The sequence below is a fragment of the Nerophis ophidion genome, linkage group LG23, assembly GCF_033978795.1.
Source record: "Nerophis ophidion isolate RoL-2023_Sa linkage group LG23, RoL_Noph_v1.0, whole genome shotgun sequence".
Lineage (NCBI taxonomy): Eukaryota > Metazoa > Chordata > Actinopteri > Syngnathiformes > Syngnathidae > Nerophis > Nerophis ophidion.
The window spans coordinates 17128215-17146135 of NC_084633.1; the positions used below are offsets into that span (position 1 = coordinate 17128215).

At 41.5% G+C, this 17921-nt stretch overlaps 1 protein-coding gene across 4 annotated transcripts in view; it reads right to left on the reverse strand.

Moving 5' to 3' along the window:
• The window catches only part of tnrc6c1 (trinucleotide repeat containing adaptor 6C1), a 121331-nt gene that overhangs the window by 58012 nt on the left and 45398 nt on the right, over positions 1-17921 (reverse strand). For all 4 annotated transcript variants that reach the window (XR_009803915.1, XR_009803916.1, XM_061885035.1 and 1 more), the window contains exon 4: positions 8947-9267. Coding sequence is in view for 2 of the 4 variants with exons in the window: in XM_061885035.1 (XP_061741019.1) it covers positions 8947-9267 (321 nt within the window). In the remaining 2 variants the exon portion in view is untranslated. The remainder of the gene's footprint in view (positions 1-8946; positions 9268-17921) is intronic.

Genomic DNA, 17921 nt, shown 5'->3' on the forward strand with positions numbered 1-17921 from the left:
CCAGAGTCGAGATCCAGGATGGACCGCTCGTCGGGACCCAGGATGGACCGCTCGCCTGTGTATCGATTGGGGACATCTCTACGCTGCTGATCCGCCTCCGCTTGAGATGGTTTCCTGTGGACGGGACTCTCGATGCTGTCTTGGATCCACTTTGAACTGAACTCTCGCGGCTCTGTTGGAGCCACTATGGATTGAACTTTCACAGTATCATGTTAGACCCGCTCGACATCCATTGCTTTCGGTCCCCTAGAGGGGGCGGGGGGTTGCCCACTTCTGAGGTCCTCTCCAAGGTTTCTCATAGTCAGCATTGTCACTGGCGTCCCACTGGATGTGAATTCTCCTTGCCTACTGGGTGTGAGTTTTCCTTGCCCTTTTGTGGTTTCTTCCGAGGATGTCGTAGTCGTAGTGGTTTGTACAGTCCTTTGAGACATTTGTGATTTAGGGCTATATAAATAAACATTGATTGAATGTACTTCTGCCATTACCCGCCTCCGACAAATTTTTATCGGTTGACGTGTGTGTGTGACGATTGCTGATATACGCCTAGTTTCTTATATGAATGAGATAAATAATATTATTTGATATTTTACTGTCATGTGTTAATAATTTCACACATAAGTCGCTCCAGAGCAGGGATGCCCATTACATCGATCGCGAGCTACCGGTCGATCTTGGAGGGTGTGTCAGTCGATCGCAAACCAAGCATTAAAAAAATAAACCTAAAAATTTGTAATCATCAATCTTTACTACAACGTCACTTTCGTCACTTGATTTGACATCCACGGCACGGCTTGTGAGATGACGCTGGCTGCTGCCAGATCATTATTAAGAAAATATGACCGAGAGGAGGGCGAGAAACACTTTTTATTTCAACACTCTCGCGCTGTACCTGCTGTCAAAACTCTAAAGACCGACTGCACAGTTGCTGTCTTCACAATAAAAGCCCTGCTTCATCCGCTAACAAAATAAGAGTCTCAGAAAGCTAGCATGCACAAGTTAGCAAGCTACGGAGCTGGCCGTCAATGTATTTCTTGCAAAATGTATAAAAACGAGTAGGAAGCTGGACAAATAAGATGTCAAAAACTGGGTGTGAGTTTTCCTTGCCCTTTTGTGGGTTCTTCCGAGGATGTCGTAGTCGTAATGGTTTGTACAGTCCTTTGAGACATTTGTGATTTAGGTCTATATAAATAAACATTGATTGATTGATTGATTAAATTGAATATAAGTTGAAAAGGTTTTTGTATTTCATTGTATTCTGTTTTTATTTACGAATTACACAACGTACCAACTTCACTGGTTTTGAGTTTTGTAAATAAACAACCTCAGATACTCTACAAGGAAACACTGTCCAATTGCTTGTGGAGAATCTGGCCAAATACAATAAAATGCGTAACACACGAGGCCTGTGTTGCATTCTGGGACACATCACTGCAAAAAAACAGAATGTGCATGAAAGATGAGGAGGACAACAAAGAACTGGATTTTGGTTCAGCAGAATAAACACTCCCAGATCTGTTGTAGCACACTTTTTCAATTAGATTTTTCTCCTCTTGATGAAAACAGCAAAAGAATGGGAACTCCACTAGTAGATATACACATCAAGAAGTACACAAATTAGTGGTTGCGCCTCCTCTACGTGTCCTCGTACAACCGGTCACTTCTGACAACACGGAGAGTGAAAGGAGAAACGCAGGCGGGCCGAAGAGGGGAGGAGAGAGGCAGTAGCTTTTACCGTAAGCCATGAGTCACTCCAGCCCACAGCACTGGACCTCTGCCACGCTCGCTCCCTCCACCGGTCTTTCTTTTCCTTCGCCTTTCTAGTGATGCCAAGCTCGGCCCCACTGAGGTGCATAGCCAACTAGCGAGCTCCCTATTCCTTCTCCTCCCCCGCAAAACAAAGTAAAATAGTCAGCAAAGTGTAGGAGGAGGACAGTGAAAAGGAGGAGGGAATAGCAAGATGTGGGACGGACGTCTCTTTGCCGCGGAGGTAAAGCCGTTTTCTCTTTATTCTCTTTTAAAGAGATGGTACTTCAGAGCCGACAGAAAATAACTGAGAATGTGCTTCACTGGGTGACTCCGGAAGGAAAAACCCACACAAACCCATACGGTTATGCCAGCTGTGTTTACACACCATTTTCTTCCTCTGGATTCCTTGATTCTTATTTAGAATTCCCACCCAGACAGAGTGAAAATAAACAGCAGTCGGACACACAGGTGACTAAACATGCACACTGTTCAGCACATCAAGCCTCAAAGCTGAAACACTGTTTATGGATGTTTTTTTAACTTGATATAGTCTCTTTGTCAATAAATTCCTGTCAAGGTCAGGAAATGGGCACGATGGATGTATGAACAGAAGTAGTGTAACAAGGCACTAAGTAGGGCTGGGCGATACATCGAGTATACTCGATATATCGCGGGTTTGTCTCTGTGCGATATAGAAAATGACTATATCGTGATACTCGAGTATGCGTTCTCACGCAGCTGCTTTTAGCTGCGGGCATTACACTACGGACGTTTCTCACTCTTTGTTGTCGCTCCTCACTGAAACGTAAAACGAGCGCACCTTCTTACATACGTCACATATTGTCGCGGAGCTGAGAGGTAGCGGCATGGGTAACGTTATAAGTGGTGCTAAAAGAGCGGTGCGAGTGGTAATACGAGAGATAGAAAGTGCGAATCTGGTAACAAATGGAGGAAGAATTAATTCCCAAGAAAAACAGCAGGGGGTCCATCGTCTGGCGGTGGTTTGGCTTTAAGCAGAAATATGTCGAACAGATACCCGTAATATTTCAAGAATGAGGCAAAGCGTTGCTACAAAAAGTAGCAGTACTGCTAATGTGTAGCATAATTTCAAAAGTCCCCCGCTAGAGAAAAAGGAGTTCTTGAAACTCCGCATGTCAACATCTCTGTTCGGTGGCACACCAACAAAATGCCCAAGCAACCATTTCCACATCAACACTGTATGAAACAAATAGTCAACAGCAAAAGGAGATAACGTCTGCAGTAACCAACCACATAGTGAAGGACATACTCTATTTCATTTCCTATTATGCAGATCATTTTTATTTTACAGTTATTGAAATATTTTGAGTGACATCATGCATAAAAGTGCACTTTATTAGTTCTAAACTATTGTAGTGGTGTTCTGTACAAAAAGTACAGTTTAATATAGTATTGTTTTGATATGTCATCTTAGTGACATCATGCACAAAAGTGCACTCATTAATAGCTTGTTTTAAAATGTCTCTGACAATCTTGCACTTTCTGTTTTGGAAATGACATGAATGTTTGTGCCACTGCTTAATAACTGTTTAATAAATACACTTTTGGTGAACTGACTTAGTTGTGATTTCCTTCCTTGCATGAAAGTTTAAAATGAGCATATATTAATGCATTATGAACAAGAATGTTTTAATGTAGACACATAGAATCATCATACTGCTGTGATTATATGTTCATTCAAGGCTAAGGCAAAATATCGAGATATATCATGTATCGTGATATGGTCTAAAAAATATCGAGATATTAATAAAAGGCCATAATGCCCAGCCCAAGTACTAAGCGTCTACTTTATGACAATAGCTTTTTTCTGGAAAGTATTTATGTGGTTTTGAACCTTCATGGATCCTATTTACACCAAAAGCAGATAATAATCTTTCATTGATGTGCATTTTTGATCAATAGACAATGAAACTTTAGCAACTAAACACATATTTACACACCTATTCTTGAAAAGGAACATGATGAAGAAAATCTTATATTTCCTGCCCTCTTCAACATAATAAGTATTGTTACTTAATGGGATAGCCCAGATTCACAAGTATACAAACTAGAGATGTGCGATAATATCGGACTGTTGATATTATCGGCCGATAAATGCTTTAAAATGTAATATCTGAAATTATCGGTATCGGTTTCAAAAAGTACAATTTATGACTTTTTAAAATACCGCTGTACAGAGTGGTTACACGGACGTAGGGAGAAGCACAGAGCAGTTGCATCTCCCAGTCATACTTGCCAACCCTCCCGATTTTCCCGTGAGACTCCCGGATTTCAGTGACCCTCCCGACAATCTCCCGGGCCAACCAATGAATCATATCGCATAATATTTATGACTTGTCACACACACAAGTGAATGCAAGGAATACTTGGTCAACAGCGATACAGGTCACACTGAGGGTGGCCGCATAAACAACTTTAACAATGTTACAAATATGCGACAAGCTGTGAACCCACACCAAACAAGAATGACAAACACATTTCGGAAGAACATCCACACCGTAACACAACAGAAAAAATACCCAGAAGCCTTTGCAGCACTAACTCTTCAGGGACGCTATAATATACACAACCCCCCTGCTACTCCCTGCCCTTCATAACCCCGCCCACCTACACCTCCTCATGCTCTCTCAGGGAGAGCATGTCCCAAATTGCAAGCTGCTGTTTTGAGGCATGTTTAAAAAAATAATGCACTTTGTGACTCCAATAATAAATATGGCAGTGCCATGTTGGCATTTTTTTCCATAACTTGAGTTGATTTATTTTGGAAAACCTTGTTACATTGTTTAATGCATCCAGCGGAGCATTAAACACAACAAAATTAGGCACAATAATGTGTTAATTCCACGACTGTATATATCGGTATCGGTTGATATCGGAATCGGTAATTAATAGTTTGACAATATCGGAATATCGGATATCAGCAAAAAAGCCATTATCGGAAATCTCTAATACAAACCAAACATCCAAATATAATGAAAACAAGCAAAAAAAATACACACAAAAAAACAACAAGTGCAAAACTTTATGAAGTACAAACAGAACAAAAAAAGTAATATACACTTCACGGGATGATACAAAACAAATACAAATCCAGACAAAAAAAAGTAAAATAATAAATATAAAGCAAAATGTAAACACTTACGGCTGTCCATATGAACTTGTTCTGTTGTTATATATTTTTTTCAATTGGAATATATTTCTACAATCTTTTATCTCATTGTAAAGAGACCTCCATACTTTAACCCCCACCACTGATGCACACATTTGTTTTAAAGTTGTTCTTGAATACTGATGTTTGAAATGACCTTTTCTTCTATGCTCCTCATTCACAGAAGTGATGACACACATTTTTTTTGCAAATTTGCTAGTAATGTTTTACTTGTAGCCTTAAACATAACACATAATGTCTGTAATTTTACTAGTTCCTGTAGTTTCAATAAACCAGAATTAATAAATAATATGTTAGTGTGTTGTAGATAATCTGCTTTATGAATAATCCTTAAAGCTCTTTTTTGTAGTTGATACAATGCCTTTATGTTACTCTAATGTGTGTTCCCCCACACTTCCACACAGTAGTTCATATATGGCAATATATATATATATATATATATATATATATATATATATATATATATATATATATGGCAATATGTATATATATATATATATATATATATATATATATATATATATGGCAATATGTATATATATATGTATATATATATATATATGTCTTGATTGGATTATCCAGAGAATAGTGCTCCCTCAATCATCAGGAGATTTCTCCTGATGATTGAGGGAACCCCTCATGAAACAGTTCTGTAGAGATGAAGTAGTCTTGTGATTTTTCCCACACTTACATATATATATATATGTGTATATATATATATATATATATATATATATATATATATATATATATATACTGTATATATATCCCAAATTAGTTAGTAAGATAAACATTTTACTTGTATTGATTGATTGATTGATTGATTGATACTTTTATTAGTAGATTGCACAGTACAGTACATATTCCGTACAATTGACCACTAAATGGTAACACCCCAATAAGTTTTTCAACTTGTTTAAGTCGGGGTCCACGTTAATCAATTCATGGTAAGGGGGAAATGATGGTTATAAACCAGGGCTATTCAACTGGCAGCACGGGAAAATTTTTGCCGCCAGTTAAATATAATAAAACATTAGAGGGACCCCGTTGAAGAAGAAAAAAATGGTCCGGTGTAAACATGTAAAAACTGACATTTTAACCTCATAATGCCCAGCGTTGACTGCAAAATACACCATTTATTCCTGAAATGTGCAATTTTTATAAAAGAAAACAAATATCCACTACAGAGAATGCTGGTTCTCAGAATAAAAATAACAATTTATTGATTAAATTGATTATAAAAAAGCATCAATTTGTAATTTCTTGCTCTGATAATGCATTTAATAAGTAAAATACGCAGTCTTTGTATTGTTACAGCGCATATGTGAGCAGTGAGCCTAGAGAGACTAGCGGAGTTCCAATAAAAAGAGATGGCTCAGAAAAACAATGACAAAGTGGAAAGGGAGCAACGGTCCCAGAGAAGATGACAGAAAGGTTTTGTGATCATTCAAAAGTGAAAAAGACAGACGCCGTGGTGAAATGTTTGCATTGTATCACTACATCAATAATACAGCATTACCAGAAAGCATCCTGTATATTTAAGAGCAGCAAACAAGGTTGTTAGAATATCATAAGAAATATTCACCTACATTCACACATTTGCCATTAACTTCATTTGTATAAAGTAGCATAAGAGTGGAAAAACAGGTTGACTTTGTATGCTTAATTGTAGAGATGTCCGATAATGGCTTTTTTGCCAATATTCAATATTCCCATATTGTTCAACTCTTAATTACCAATTCCGATATCAACCGATACCGATATATACAGTCGTGAAATTAACACATTATTATACCTAATTTTGTTGTGATGCCCCGCTGGATGCATTAAGCAATGTAACTTTACCATGAATTAATTAACGTGGACAAGTTGAAAAACGTATTGGGGTGTTACCATTTAGTGGTCAATTGTACGGAATATGTACTGTACTGTGCAATCTACTAATACAATTTTCAATGAATGAATCAAAAACAAGGTTTTCCAAAATAAGACAACAACTTCAACCCCAGTTATGGAAAAAAGTGCCAACATGGCACTGCCATATTTATCATTGAAGTCACAAAGTCCATTATTTTTTTTAACATGCCTCAAAACAGCAGCTTGGAATTTGTGACATGCTCTCCCTAAAGTAATCCCGATACCCACTACAACTATGGGAAATACTATACTTTGACTTTCACAAAGTGCTTTATTTTAGATTTTTTTTAAACATGCCTTAAAACATCAGCTACAAAAACAATGAAGGGGTCAGGAACCTTTTTCGCTGAGAGAGCCAAGAAAGCCAAATATTTTAAAATGTATTTCTGTAAGAGCCAAATAATTATTTTTTTTTAAACTGAACACAACTAAATGTGGTAAGACCAACATTTCTAGAGTATAATAGGTATCTTATTCTTTGGAATAACATTGTTATTCTGAAGCTAACTGTGGAGGGGGTGTGGTCTGCGGGCCTGCAGCGAAGCGGGGTGTTGCCAGGACCGGCTTCGAAATCAACGACAGGTGCGTAGATGGCCCACCTGGGCCTTGTTATCTAATCACCTGTCGCTCTGTTATAAGCAGCAGCCAGGAGGAGAGACGGGGTTGGAACTGGAGCCAGAGTGCGAGCAAGGACGAAAGAGAAAAAGACAATTGCTGGATAGCAACTGAGAGACTTATTGAAAAATAAAACAATATTGTAACCCTGAAACAGGCTCTCATGTCGGTGCTTGGTGGTCTGAAGAACCCCCAGGAGGGAAAGCCCCACACTAACCAATAATAAATAAATTACTTCTTACCATTAACACAACTTCTTAAACATAAAAAAGCATGAGAATGTTTTATATTTTGAAGGTTATTTTTAACACTGTGATTACAAGTGGAATTATTCATTACTTATCGTGTCAAACAATGTCAGCTCAGATTTATCCGAGAGCCAGATGCGGTCATCTAAAGAGCCACATCTGGCTCGCGAGCCATAGGTTCCCTACCCCTGGTCCAGAGTATACAAAACCATACTTGCCAACCTTGAGACTTCGGAATTCGGGAGATGGGGGCCGGGGCTGAGGTGGGCGGGGTTGGGGTTGGGGGTGGAAATTGTTTGGTAGTGAGGGGGTTAATATTGCAGCGTCCTGGAAGAGTTAGTGCTGCAAGGGATTTTTGGTATTTGTTCTGTTGTGTTTATGTTGTGTTAGGGTGCGGATGATCTCCCGAAATGTGTTTGTCATTCTTGTTTGGTGTGGATTCACAGTGTGGCGCATATTTGTAACAGTGTTAAAGTTGTTTATACGGCCACCGTCAGTGTGACCTGTATGGCTGTTGACCAAGTTTTTTTTTAACTTTTTAAAAATGTTCATATGAGTAACACCCACTCAGTGGCCTAGTGGGTACCAAGGGTGATGGGTCGAATGCAGAGAATAACTTCACCCCACCTAATGTGTGTGTGACAGTCATTGGTAGTTTAATATATGTGAGATGTGAGATGTGAATTATATTTATATAGCGCTTTTCTCTAGTGACTCAAAGCACTTTACATAGTGAAACCCAATATCTAAGTTACATTTAAACCAGTGTGGGTGGCACTGGGAGCAGGTGGATAAAGTGTCTTGCCCAAGGACACAACGGCATTGACTAGGATGGCGGAGGCGGGAATCGAACCTGCAACCCTCAAGTTGCTGGCACGGCCGCTCTACCAACCGAGCTAAACCGCCATACTATTCAACACAAAATTGCAATTTCAATGCTATGTGCATTTATAGGAACAAAGAAAATCATTGTTTATTTCAACACTTTCCCCTAAATGTCGCATTGAGGTTAAAAAGTGTGTTTTATTCGATTACCCGATTAATCCAACAAATTAACCCCTAACCAAAATAATTGATAGCTGCTGCCCGACCTGCAAAGCTTTTTGGTAATGTGGCCTCTAGAAAAAAATGGTTGAATAGCCCTGGTCTAGACAGTTACTGTACTTTTCAAACAATGACATTGAACACACGACATGATTTTTTTAGTCTGACCTGTAGGCAGGTTGGTTGAACAGGGGTCACAATGTACGGCAGCTGCTGCTGCAGGCTCAGCAGCGACGAGAGGCAGGGTTCCGGGAGGTAGTGGCTGACCCCTCTTCAGCAGCTGCTTGTGCTCCTGCTGACGGAAGCGCGGGGGCACCTCTCTGCTGGCCGGGTGGCGCGGCTGGAGGAGAGTCTGTGGGGCGCTTTGAAGTTGGCCTCCGCAGAGGCCACGCTTGCCATCGCCACTGCTTGGGGGTACCGCTGGCGGGGTGACGGTGGGATCAGCAGGGGGTACAGCAGGGACGGGGTCGAGCTTGACAGACTCTGGCACTGTGGGAGCAAGAATGTACTTTTTAAATAATGTTTTAACAGAAATATGTTTTTGTAAAGCCTGTTAATGAGCAACAAACACCAAACTGTTTTTAAGAGAAAAAAGCCGCTTTAGAAGTTCATGGCGGAAAAAACATATCCCTTATGGACTTGATATTGTCTTTGACATCACTTTACAGAGGATAGTGTTGTAAAAAAAAAAAAAAAAGAAAGAAAGACAAAAACAGGTTTCGCTACACATCTTAAAACAAAGCTTGGACTTCTGCTAACTACCGTATTGTCCGGACATAAGGCGCACTCAAAACTCAAGTGCTCCTAATAACCTGGTGCACCTTACGTACGGAATATTTTTGATTTTGCTCACCGACCTCGAAGCAATTTTATTTGGTACATGGTGTAAAGATAAGTGTGACCAGTAGATGGCAGTCAAACATAATAGATACGTGGTAAGAGGAATGGTGGCAATATTACTCAAGTAAACAACACCAACATTTTATATGTTCTACTGAGCATATAGAACAGGGGTCGGGATCCTTTTTGGCTGAGAGAGCCAAAAAGCCAAATATTTTAAAATATATTTCCGTAAGAGCCATATAATATTTTTTTTAACACTAAACACAACTAAAGATGTGCATTTTTAAGTAAGACCAACATTTCTAGAGTATAATAGGTCTCTTTTTCTTTGTAATAACATTGTGTATTCTGAAGCTAACTTAGGAGGGGGCGTGGACTGTGGGCCTGCAGCGACAGGTGCGTAGACGGCCCACCTGGGCCTTGTTATCTAATCACCTGTCGCTCTGTTATAAGCAGCAGCCAGGAGGAGAGACTGGGTTGGGGCTGGAAATACTATTGCTGGAAAGCAACTGAGAGACTTATTGAAAAATAAAACAATATTGTAACCCTGAAACAGGCTCTCATGTCGGTGCTTGGGGGTCTGAAGAAACGCCAGGAGGACAAGCCCCACACTAACCAATAATAAATAAATAACTTCTTACCATTAACGCAACTTCTTGAACAGGTGCGGTAGAAAACAGATGGATGGATTAAAAATGCATGAGAATGTTTTATATTTTTAACATTATTTTTAACACTGTGATTACTAGTGGAATTATTCATTACTTATCGTGTTAAGCAACGTGCAGCTCAGATTTATCAGAGAGCCAGATGCAGTCATCAAAAGAGCCACATCTGGCTCTAGAGCCATAGGTTCCCTACCCCTGATATAGAACATTACACATGGCGCTCAAAAATCTATCAAAAATGTTTTATGGCTATGAAGCCGCACCGCTTGATGGATTGTACTGTGCTTCAACATACGAGTATTATTATAGTGTGTGTATAAGGTAAGATCTATTATCTTGCATTTTGTTTCGCAATATTGTGCAAAAGCAACTTTTCTTACCTTCTGGTACCTGCTGATCTATATTTGGAATCTGCATAAATCCTGAAAAATTGCGGGCTTTCACCTTTATAGTCCGTACCGCAGACGTAGTCAATTAGCTTCTTCTTTTTCTTTACCTTCTTGCTATGGGACATTTATCCACCGCTGTTGCCATTACTTATATAAAGTAGTGTAAAGTTCTAACTTATATTTGTCATTAAACTTGCCATGAAAGCGCTAAAACATATCGGTGTTGTGAGTTTACATTATTCACCCAAGGAGCTTTAGCCATTAGAGAGTTCCGGCCGGCCGGTTTTTCACAAGACACATTTGCGGCCTTGTTGTTGTTTCCGGATGAGGAGATGCTGCTCCGTTATTGATTAAAGTAAAGTCTGAATGTCATTAAAACAGTTAGCTCCATCTTTTGACACTTCTTCCACTCCCGTCCTTGCACGCTACACCGCTACAACAAAGATGAGGGGAAGAAGACGCTCTCGAAGGTGAGCCACGTAAATAAGACCGCCCACAAACCGGCGCATCCTGAAGCAACTATCAGAAAGCGGCTCGAAAATGATCTGTAAAACATGATCTATGCAATATTTTGACCAAAGAACCACCATTACATGTTATGTAGACACCAGGAAGTGTTTTCCATTTAGAAAAAAAATCATAATATGACTCCTTTAATGCACCTTTTATATGAAAAAAGATTGAAAATAGACTATTCATCGGTAGTGCGCCTTATAATCCATTGCGCCCTATGGTTCAGAAAATACTTGTATATCTGTTATTCAGCTAGATGCTGTATGTATGAGGTGTGACTTCATCCATCCATCCATTTTGTACCGCTTATTCCCTTTGGGATCGCGGGGGGCGCTGGTGCCTATCTCAGCTACAATTCGGCGGAAGGCGGCGTACACCCTGGACAAGTCGCCATCTTATCGCAGGGCCAACACAGATAGACAGACAACATTCACACTCACATTCACACACTAGGCCCAATTTAGTGTTGGCAATCAACCTATCCCCAGGTGCATGTCTTTGGAAGTAGGGAGGAAGCCGGAGTACCCGGAAGGAACCCACACAGTCACGGGGAGAACATGCAAACTCCACACAGAAAGTTCTGTGGTCAGATGAAACAAAAATTGAGCTGTTTGGCCACAAGATGCAGTCATTACACTCAGTTACAAATGCGAAAATGGTAAAGTTAAAGGAACTCAGTACAAATCTGAAAAAACGAATCATTTACTTGAACAAGTCAGGAATGTCACTTGGAGCCATTTTAAATCAGCTTAAGGTCCCAATAGCAACTGTGCAGACAATTAAGTAAGTATAAAGTGCATGGCACAGTTTTGTTATTGCCACGAACAGGATGAAAACGTAAGCTATCACCTGCTGCTGAGAAAAATTGGTCATGATAATCAAAAGTCAACCGAGAACAACCAATAGGCAGGTCTGCAATGAATTGGAAGCTGCTGGAACACAGGTGTCAGTGTCCACAGTCAAGCTTGTTTTTTTTCATTGCCATGGACTGAGAGGCTACCATGCAAGAAAGAAGCCCTTGCTCGAAAAGCGACACCTTAAGGCTCGTCTAAAGTTTGCTGCTGATCACATGGACAAAGATAAAACCTTCTGGAGTGGTCAGATGAAACAAAAATTTAGCTGTTTGGCCACAATACCCAGCAATATGTGTGGAGGAGGAAAGGTGAGGCCTTGAACACCAGGTCTACCATCAAGCATGGTGGTGGTAGTATTATGCTCTTGGCCTGTTTTGCTGCCAATGGAACTGGTGCTTCACAGAGAGTAATTGGGACAATGAAAGAGGAGGATTACCTCCAAAATACTTCAGGACAACCTAAAATCATCAGCCTGGAGGTTGGGTCTTGGGCACAGTTGGGTGTTCCAACAGGACAGTGACCCCCGAACACACGTCAAAAGTGGTAAATGAATGGTTAAATCAGGCTAGAATTAAGGTTTTAGAATGGTCTTCCCAAAGTCCTGACTTAAACCTGTGGACAATGCTGAGGAAACAAGTCCATGTCAGAAAACCAACAAATTTAGCTGAACTGCACCAATTTTGTCAAAAGGAGTGGTCAAAAATTCAAGCAGAAGCTTGTGGATGGCTACCAAAAGCGCCTTATTGCAGGGAAACTTGCAAAATATTAACATTGCTGTATGTATACTTTTGACCCAGCAGATTTGGTCACATTTTCAGTAAACCCATAATAAAGTCATCAAAGAACCAAACTTCATGAATGTTTTTTTGTGACCAACAAGTATGTGCTCCAATCACTCGATCACAAAAAAATAAGAGTTGTAGAAATAATTGGAAACTCAAGACAGCCATGACATTATGTTCTTTACAAGTGTATGTAAACTTTTGACCACAACTGAATGCAGGGTCTTTATGCATGGTTGGGAAACGCCACGCTTTTTCCGAAAATGTGTGTTGAACTCCAAAATATACAACTTTTTTATTGAGCCACTAAGGAGGTGCCACTGCAGTAAAGTGTGAAATCCATCCGAGTGTGAAAATCCAAGGTGGAGAGGTCACCCCGAGGTCAAAGAAAATGATCTGTTCACAAGCGAGGGGTCAGGTGCATTGTGGGTATAGGGCATCAGAACATACCGTTACATAATAAGGATGCTGGGGATTGAAAATGTAAACAGGATGCAATAAATGTGCTTTTAGCCTTCGTATACTCTTGGTCGTGATTAAATAAACGGCGAAAGTGAAATAAACACTTTTTGAAACTAGCCTGCTGCCATTGGCTCTCAAGTACACACAGTGAATCAATGAATACTTAACTCACGCACGCACGCACGCACAATAGACCAGCCCTGACACACACACACACACACACACAAAGTCTTATGTAACACTGAGGCCCACACTGAGGGGAAACCAGGTTGCTGTCGTGGAGCCTATACAGCCCCTCTCTTGTTTAACAGTAGGACATGTTTGCTCACATACGCCATCTTGTGGTTTTCGCCGCCATTGCATTTTTGTCGTGTACATTTGCGCCACCCTCCCCCTGCAGGTGGCTACGACCTCTGCCTGATGCGGTTCCACCGGCATCGGTCTGCTCACAGAATCAGAGGCCGAAGCATCTGCTTCTCGTCCTCTTGGTCATATTTGTTCCTCATCCCGGACACCCTCCCCATGACCCTCGTCTGTTTCGGTACTTTGACCAACACGAGGTGATTCCTTGTGGGGAAAAAAAAAAATCTGCGGTGGTTACACCACATTGTTTAATATTAACAGTTATGGCGGTGGGGACTCTGGATGTGTGACGTCGATTCTTCTAGAAGCATTGGGGGAAGGGATGAAGGGGGAGGGCTGCTCTGTCAGCCAATCTGAGAGGAGGAATAAAAAAAAAAAAACGAGAGAGAAGCAAGGGAACAGATATGTGTGTATGTGTCTGCGCTTGAGGACTACACTCCCTTGCAAATGCCACCGTGAGCTCCAGTCTCACTGCCGTAAACCAGCTTAGGTCCACAATCCTCTTACAATTAGATCACTACTTGCCTCTACAGTGCGTCGTGCTGCTTGCTGTACACTCTTGTTGCAGAGCGACCAAACAACGGCGCCAAAGTAAATACAGTAAACACAAACTGAATGCTAAAATAAAAACCCTGCAGCGAGTTCGGCTTCATCATCAAGCTTTGTAGCAGGAAAGCGAAAAGAGACTCTCTCAGGCAGGAAATTTGCAAAAACACACTGTCCTCAGCTGCGCAGGCGCACAAGAGAATTCCCACCTCATCAAAAATGCACATCAAAGATTGGCCTGAGGGGCAACGATGTGTATTTTCCACTTTAAAAGGGAATCTGAATATTTCTGATTGAAAAGATGATAGCATGCACGGCTGGGGAGGTATCACAGATCTGAAAATGGGTGGAGGGTTGGGCAGAGCGTTTATGGCGCTCCCTCTTGGGTGGAAGCAGACAAAATGCATCCAAAAATCTGTCTGTGAGTTTCGGCGGGTGGAGGTGCAAATGTAACACGGAACCATGACTCACAGGGGGGAGCGACATGACAACAATTATGTCTGTGTAATAATAATAATGAGGTCAATTCGGAGTGTTGTGACGCTGAGCCCTGGCTGGTTGTACAGTTATCTTACACTATCTCAATATCTCACGTTAGTGACTCACATTACAGCAAACATTTCAAAGAACTTCAGTTGTACTGGTACAGTAGTAAGTGTACAGGTCGCATAATAATATAGCTTTACTATCCACAACAAATGAGTCCACACAATTAGTGTGTAAATAGCTGGTGACAACACAAGTGAGTAAGGCTGCAGCTATCGATTGTTTTGCCAATTCATTGATCTATCGATTAGTCTGTTCGATTAAAGGGGAACTAGGGCTTGGAGATATATCGAATATACTCGATATATCACGGGTTTGACTGTGTAATGTAGAAAATGACTATATCGTGATATTCGTGTTTACGTTCTCACGCAGTTGTTTTTGGCTGCAGGCATTACACTACAGGCTCTTCTCACTCTTTCTGATAGATAGATAGATAGATAGATAGATAGTACTTTCTTTATTCCGTCAGGAAAATTACAATTTTCAGCACAATCCCATTCAAGATCAGACAAACATTACAGGGAGACAGAACAGGATCGCTGACGGGTCTGCCGGCTTCCAGCGCCCCTTACAAAAAAGATGACATACAGGTAAACAAGGGGGTGGGGTGGGGGGTGGGGGGAAAGAAAAAAATAGAAGATTAAAATAAAATTTAAAAATCGGTCTTAGCCTAGACCCTGGAGTGGGGGTGCAGACTGAGGCCAAGGGAAGAAAAAAAACAACAACAACAACTCATAGCCATAGTACACATCCCTCTTCCATGTGTGTAAGAGGGAAACATCAAACATCAAAGACATTAAAGCAGCAGATACAACCAGACACTTCTACATACAGCTATGAATAAAAAGTAAAAGAAACATATACACTGTGGTGGCCTCTGCGGTGTTCCACGCCATCGTCTGCTGGGGTGGAGGGAGGATGGCCAGAGACAGGAGCAGACCCAACAAAGCAACCAGGACAGCCGACTCCACTCTCGGCCAGTGTCCAGTCCGAATGGATGAGCGAGGATACGTCCAAGGTGACTGAGGTGTCCGACACCTGCTCACCCAGTCAAGACACCGCGAAGCCTCTCCGTCCCAGTAGCTCAGTGCTAGCTCCACAGTCCTGTCCCCTCATCCGCATCTCCTCCAGTACATCCAAACAGACTCTGGTGTGGCAGACACCCTGCAGCTGGTCTCCATGGCCAAAAGGCTCCCGGGAGGCAGATCCAGAAGTCCACAAAAAAAGCACCACAGAGGTCACGAAAGTGCCACCCCTTGTCACACAGTCCCAAAGGGTCCCGGACCAAAATGCAAGAAAATATAATACCACATGAATACAAGAGGGAAACACAAAAGGATGACACGAGAGCACAGAGCTCCTGCCTACAGCAGCCAATACAGCAGCGCCATCTTGGAAAAAAGAGATGTAAAACAGGCGCACCTTCTTACATACGTCGCATACGTATACGCCCTCGCGGAGAAGAGAGGTAGCGGCACGGTTAACTTTAGCTGTGATGTGAGTGGCAATATGAGAGAAAGAAGGTGCAAATATATTAATAAATAAAGGAAGAATGAATTCTTAAGGAAAACAGCAAGAGGTCCATCGTCTGGGGAATATGTGGAACAGACAACCGTAATATGTCAAGTGTGGGGCGCAAACTTTGCTACAAAAAGTAGCATTACTGCTTATATGTACCCCTCTCCTTCCCAGCATGCCTCACTTATACTCCTGAACAAAATCCTTAAACCGGGGTAATCCACAAGTCATCAAATTTTGTGCTGGTGAACTTTTATCAGATTGTAAACAGAGCATCAAAAAGTAAGAAACAGGAGGAGAGAAAAAAGAAACTACTCTGCACTTAATTGGAAACTTCATTTAAAGTAAGCAGATAAATGCTTATGACCATCTTAAAAAAAAAATCCTAGTCTTGTCCTGTTCTGTAAAACATCCACACTGTCATGACTTCCTGATTACTAGGCAACAATGATGGACACAGTAAGACGATGATTTTTAATTTTTATGGGACAAAAAATGGCAACTGCTTAACTGTGAAACCGGTTGATCCCCCACCCTTAGCTGACTGCAGCCCAATAACCTAACATAAGATGTTATCTGGGATGGCGTGGCGCAGTTGGGAGAGTGGCCGTGCGCAACCCGAGGGTCCCTGGTTCAATCCCCACTTAGTACAAAACCTTATCACGTCCGTTGTGTCCTCAGCAAGACACTTCATCCTTGCTCCTGATGGGTGCTGGTTAGCGCCTTGCATGGCAGCTCCCTCCATCAGTTTGTGAATGTGTGTGTGAATGTGGAAGTAGTGTCAAAGAGCTTTGAGTACCTTGAAGGTAGAAAAGCGCTATACAAGTACAACGCATTTACCATTTATATGTAGCATCATTTGAAAAGTCACCTGCTAGAGAATGGGCTTCACGGTGGCAGAGGGGTTAGTCTGGCTCAGACTACAAAGGTCCTGAGTATTCTCGAGTTCAATCCCGGGCTCGGGATCTTTCTGTGTGGAGTTTGCATGTTCTCCCCGTGAATGCGTGGGTTCCCTCCGGGTACTCCGGCTTCCTCGCACTTCCAAAGACATGCACCTGGGGATAGGTTGATTGGCAACACTAAATTGGCCCTAGTGTGTGAATGTGAGGGTGAATGTTGTCTGTCTATCTGTGTTGGCCCTGCGATGAGGTGGCGACTTGTCCAGGGTGTACCCCGCCTTCCGCCCGATTGTAGCTGAGATAAGCACCAGCGCACCCGCGACCCCAAAGGGAATAAGCGGTAGAAAATGGATGGATGGATCTGCTAGCGAATGAAAAGCGCTTGAAACTCTGCATGTCAACATCTTCGTTTGGTGGCACACCAACAAAATGCCAAGGCAACCATTTCCCCATCAACACCGTATGAAAAAATAGTCAACAGCAAAAGGAGATAACGTCTGCAGTAACCAACCACATAGTGAAGGACATACTCTATTTGATTTCCTATCATGCAGCTCATTTTTATTTGACAGTTATTGAAATACTTTGTGTGACATCATGCACAAAAGTGCACTTTATTTGTTTTAAACTATTGTCGTGGCGTTCTGTAGAAAAAGCGCACTTTAAATTAGTGTTGTTTTGATATGTCATCTTAGTGACATCATGCACATAAGTGCACTCATAGCTTGTTTTAAAATGTCTCTGACAATCTTGCACT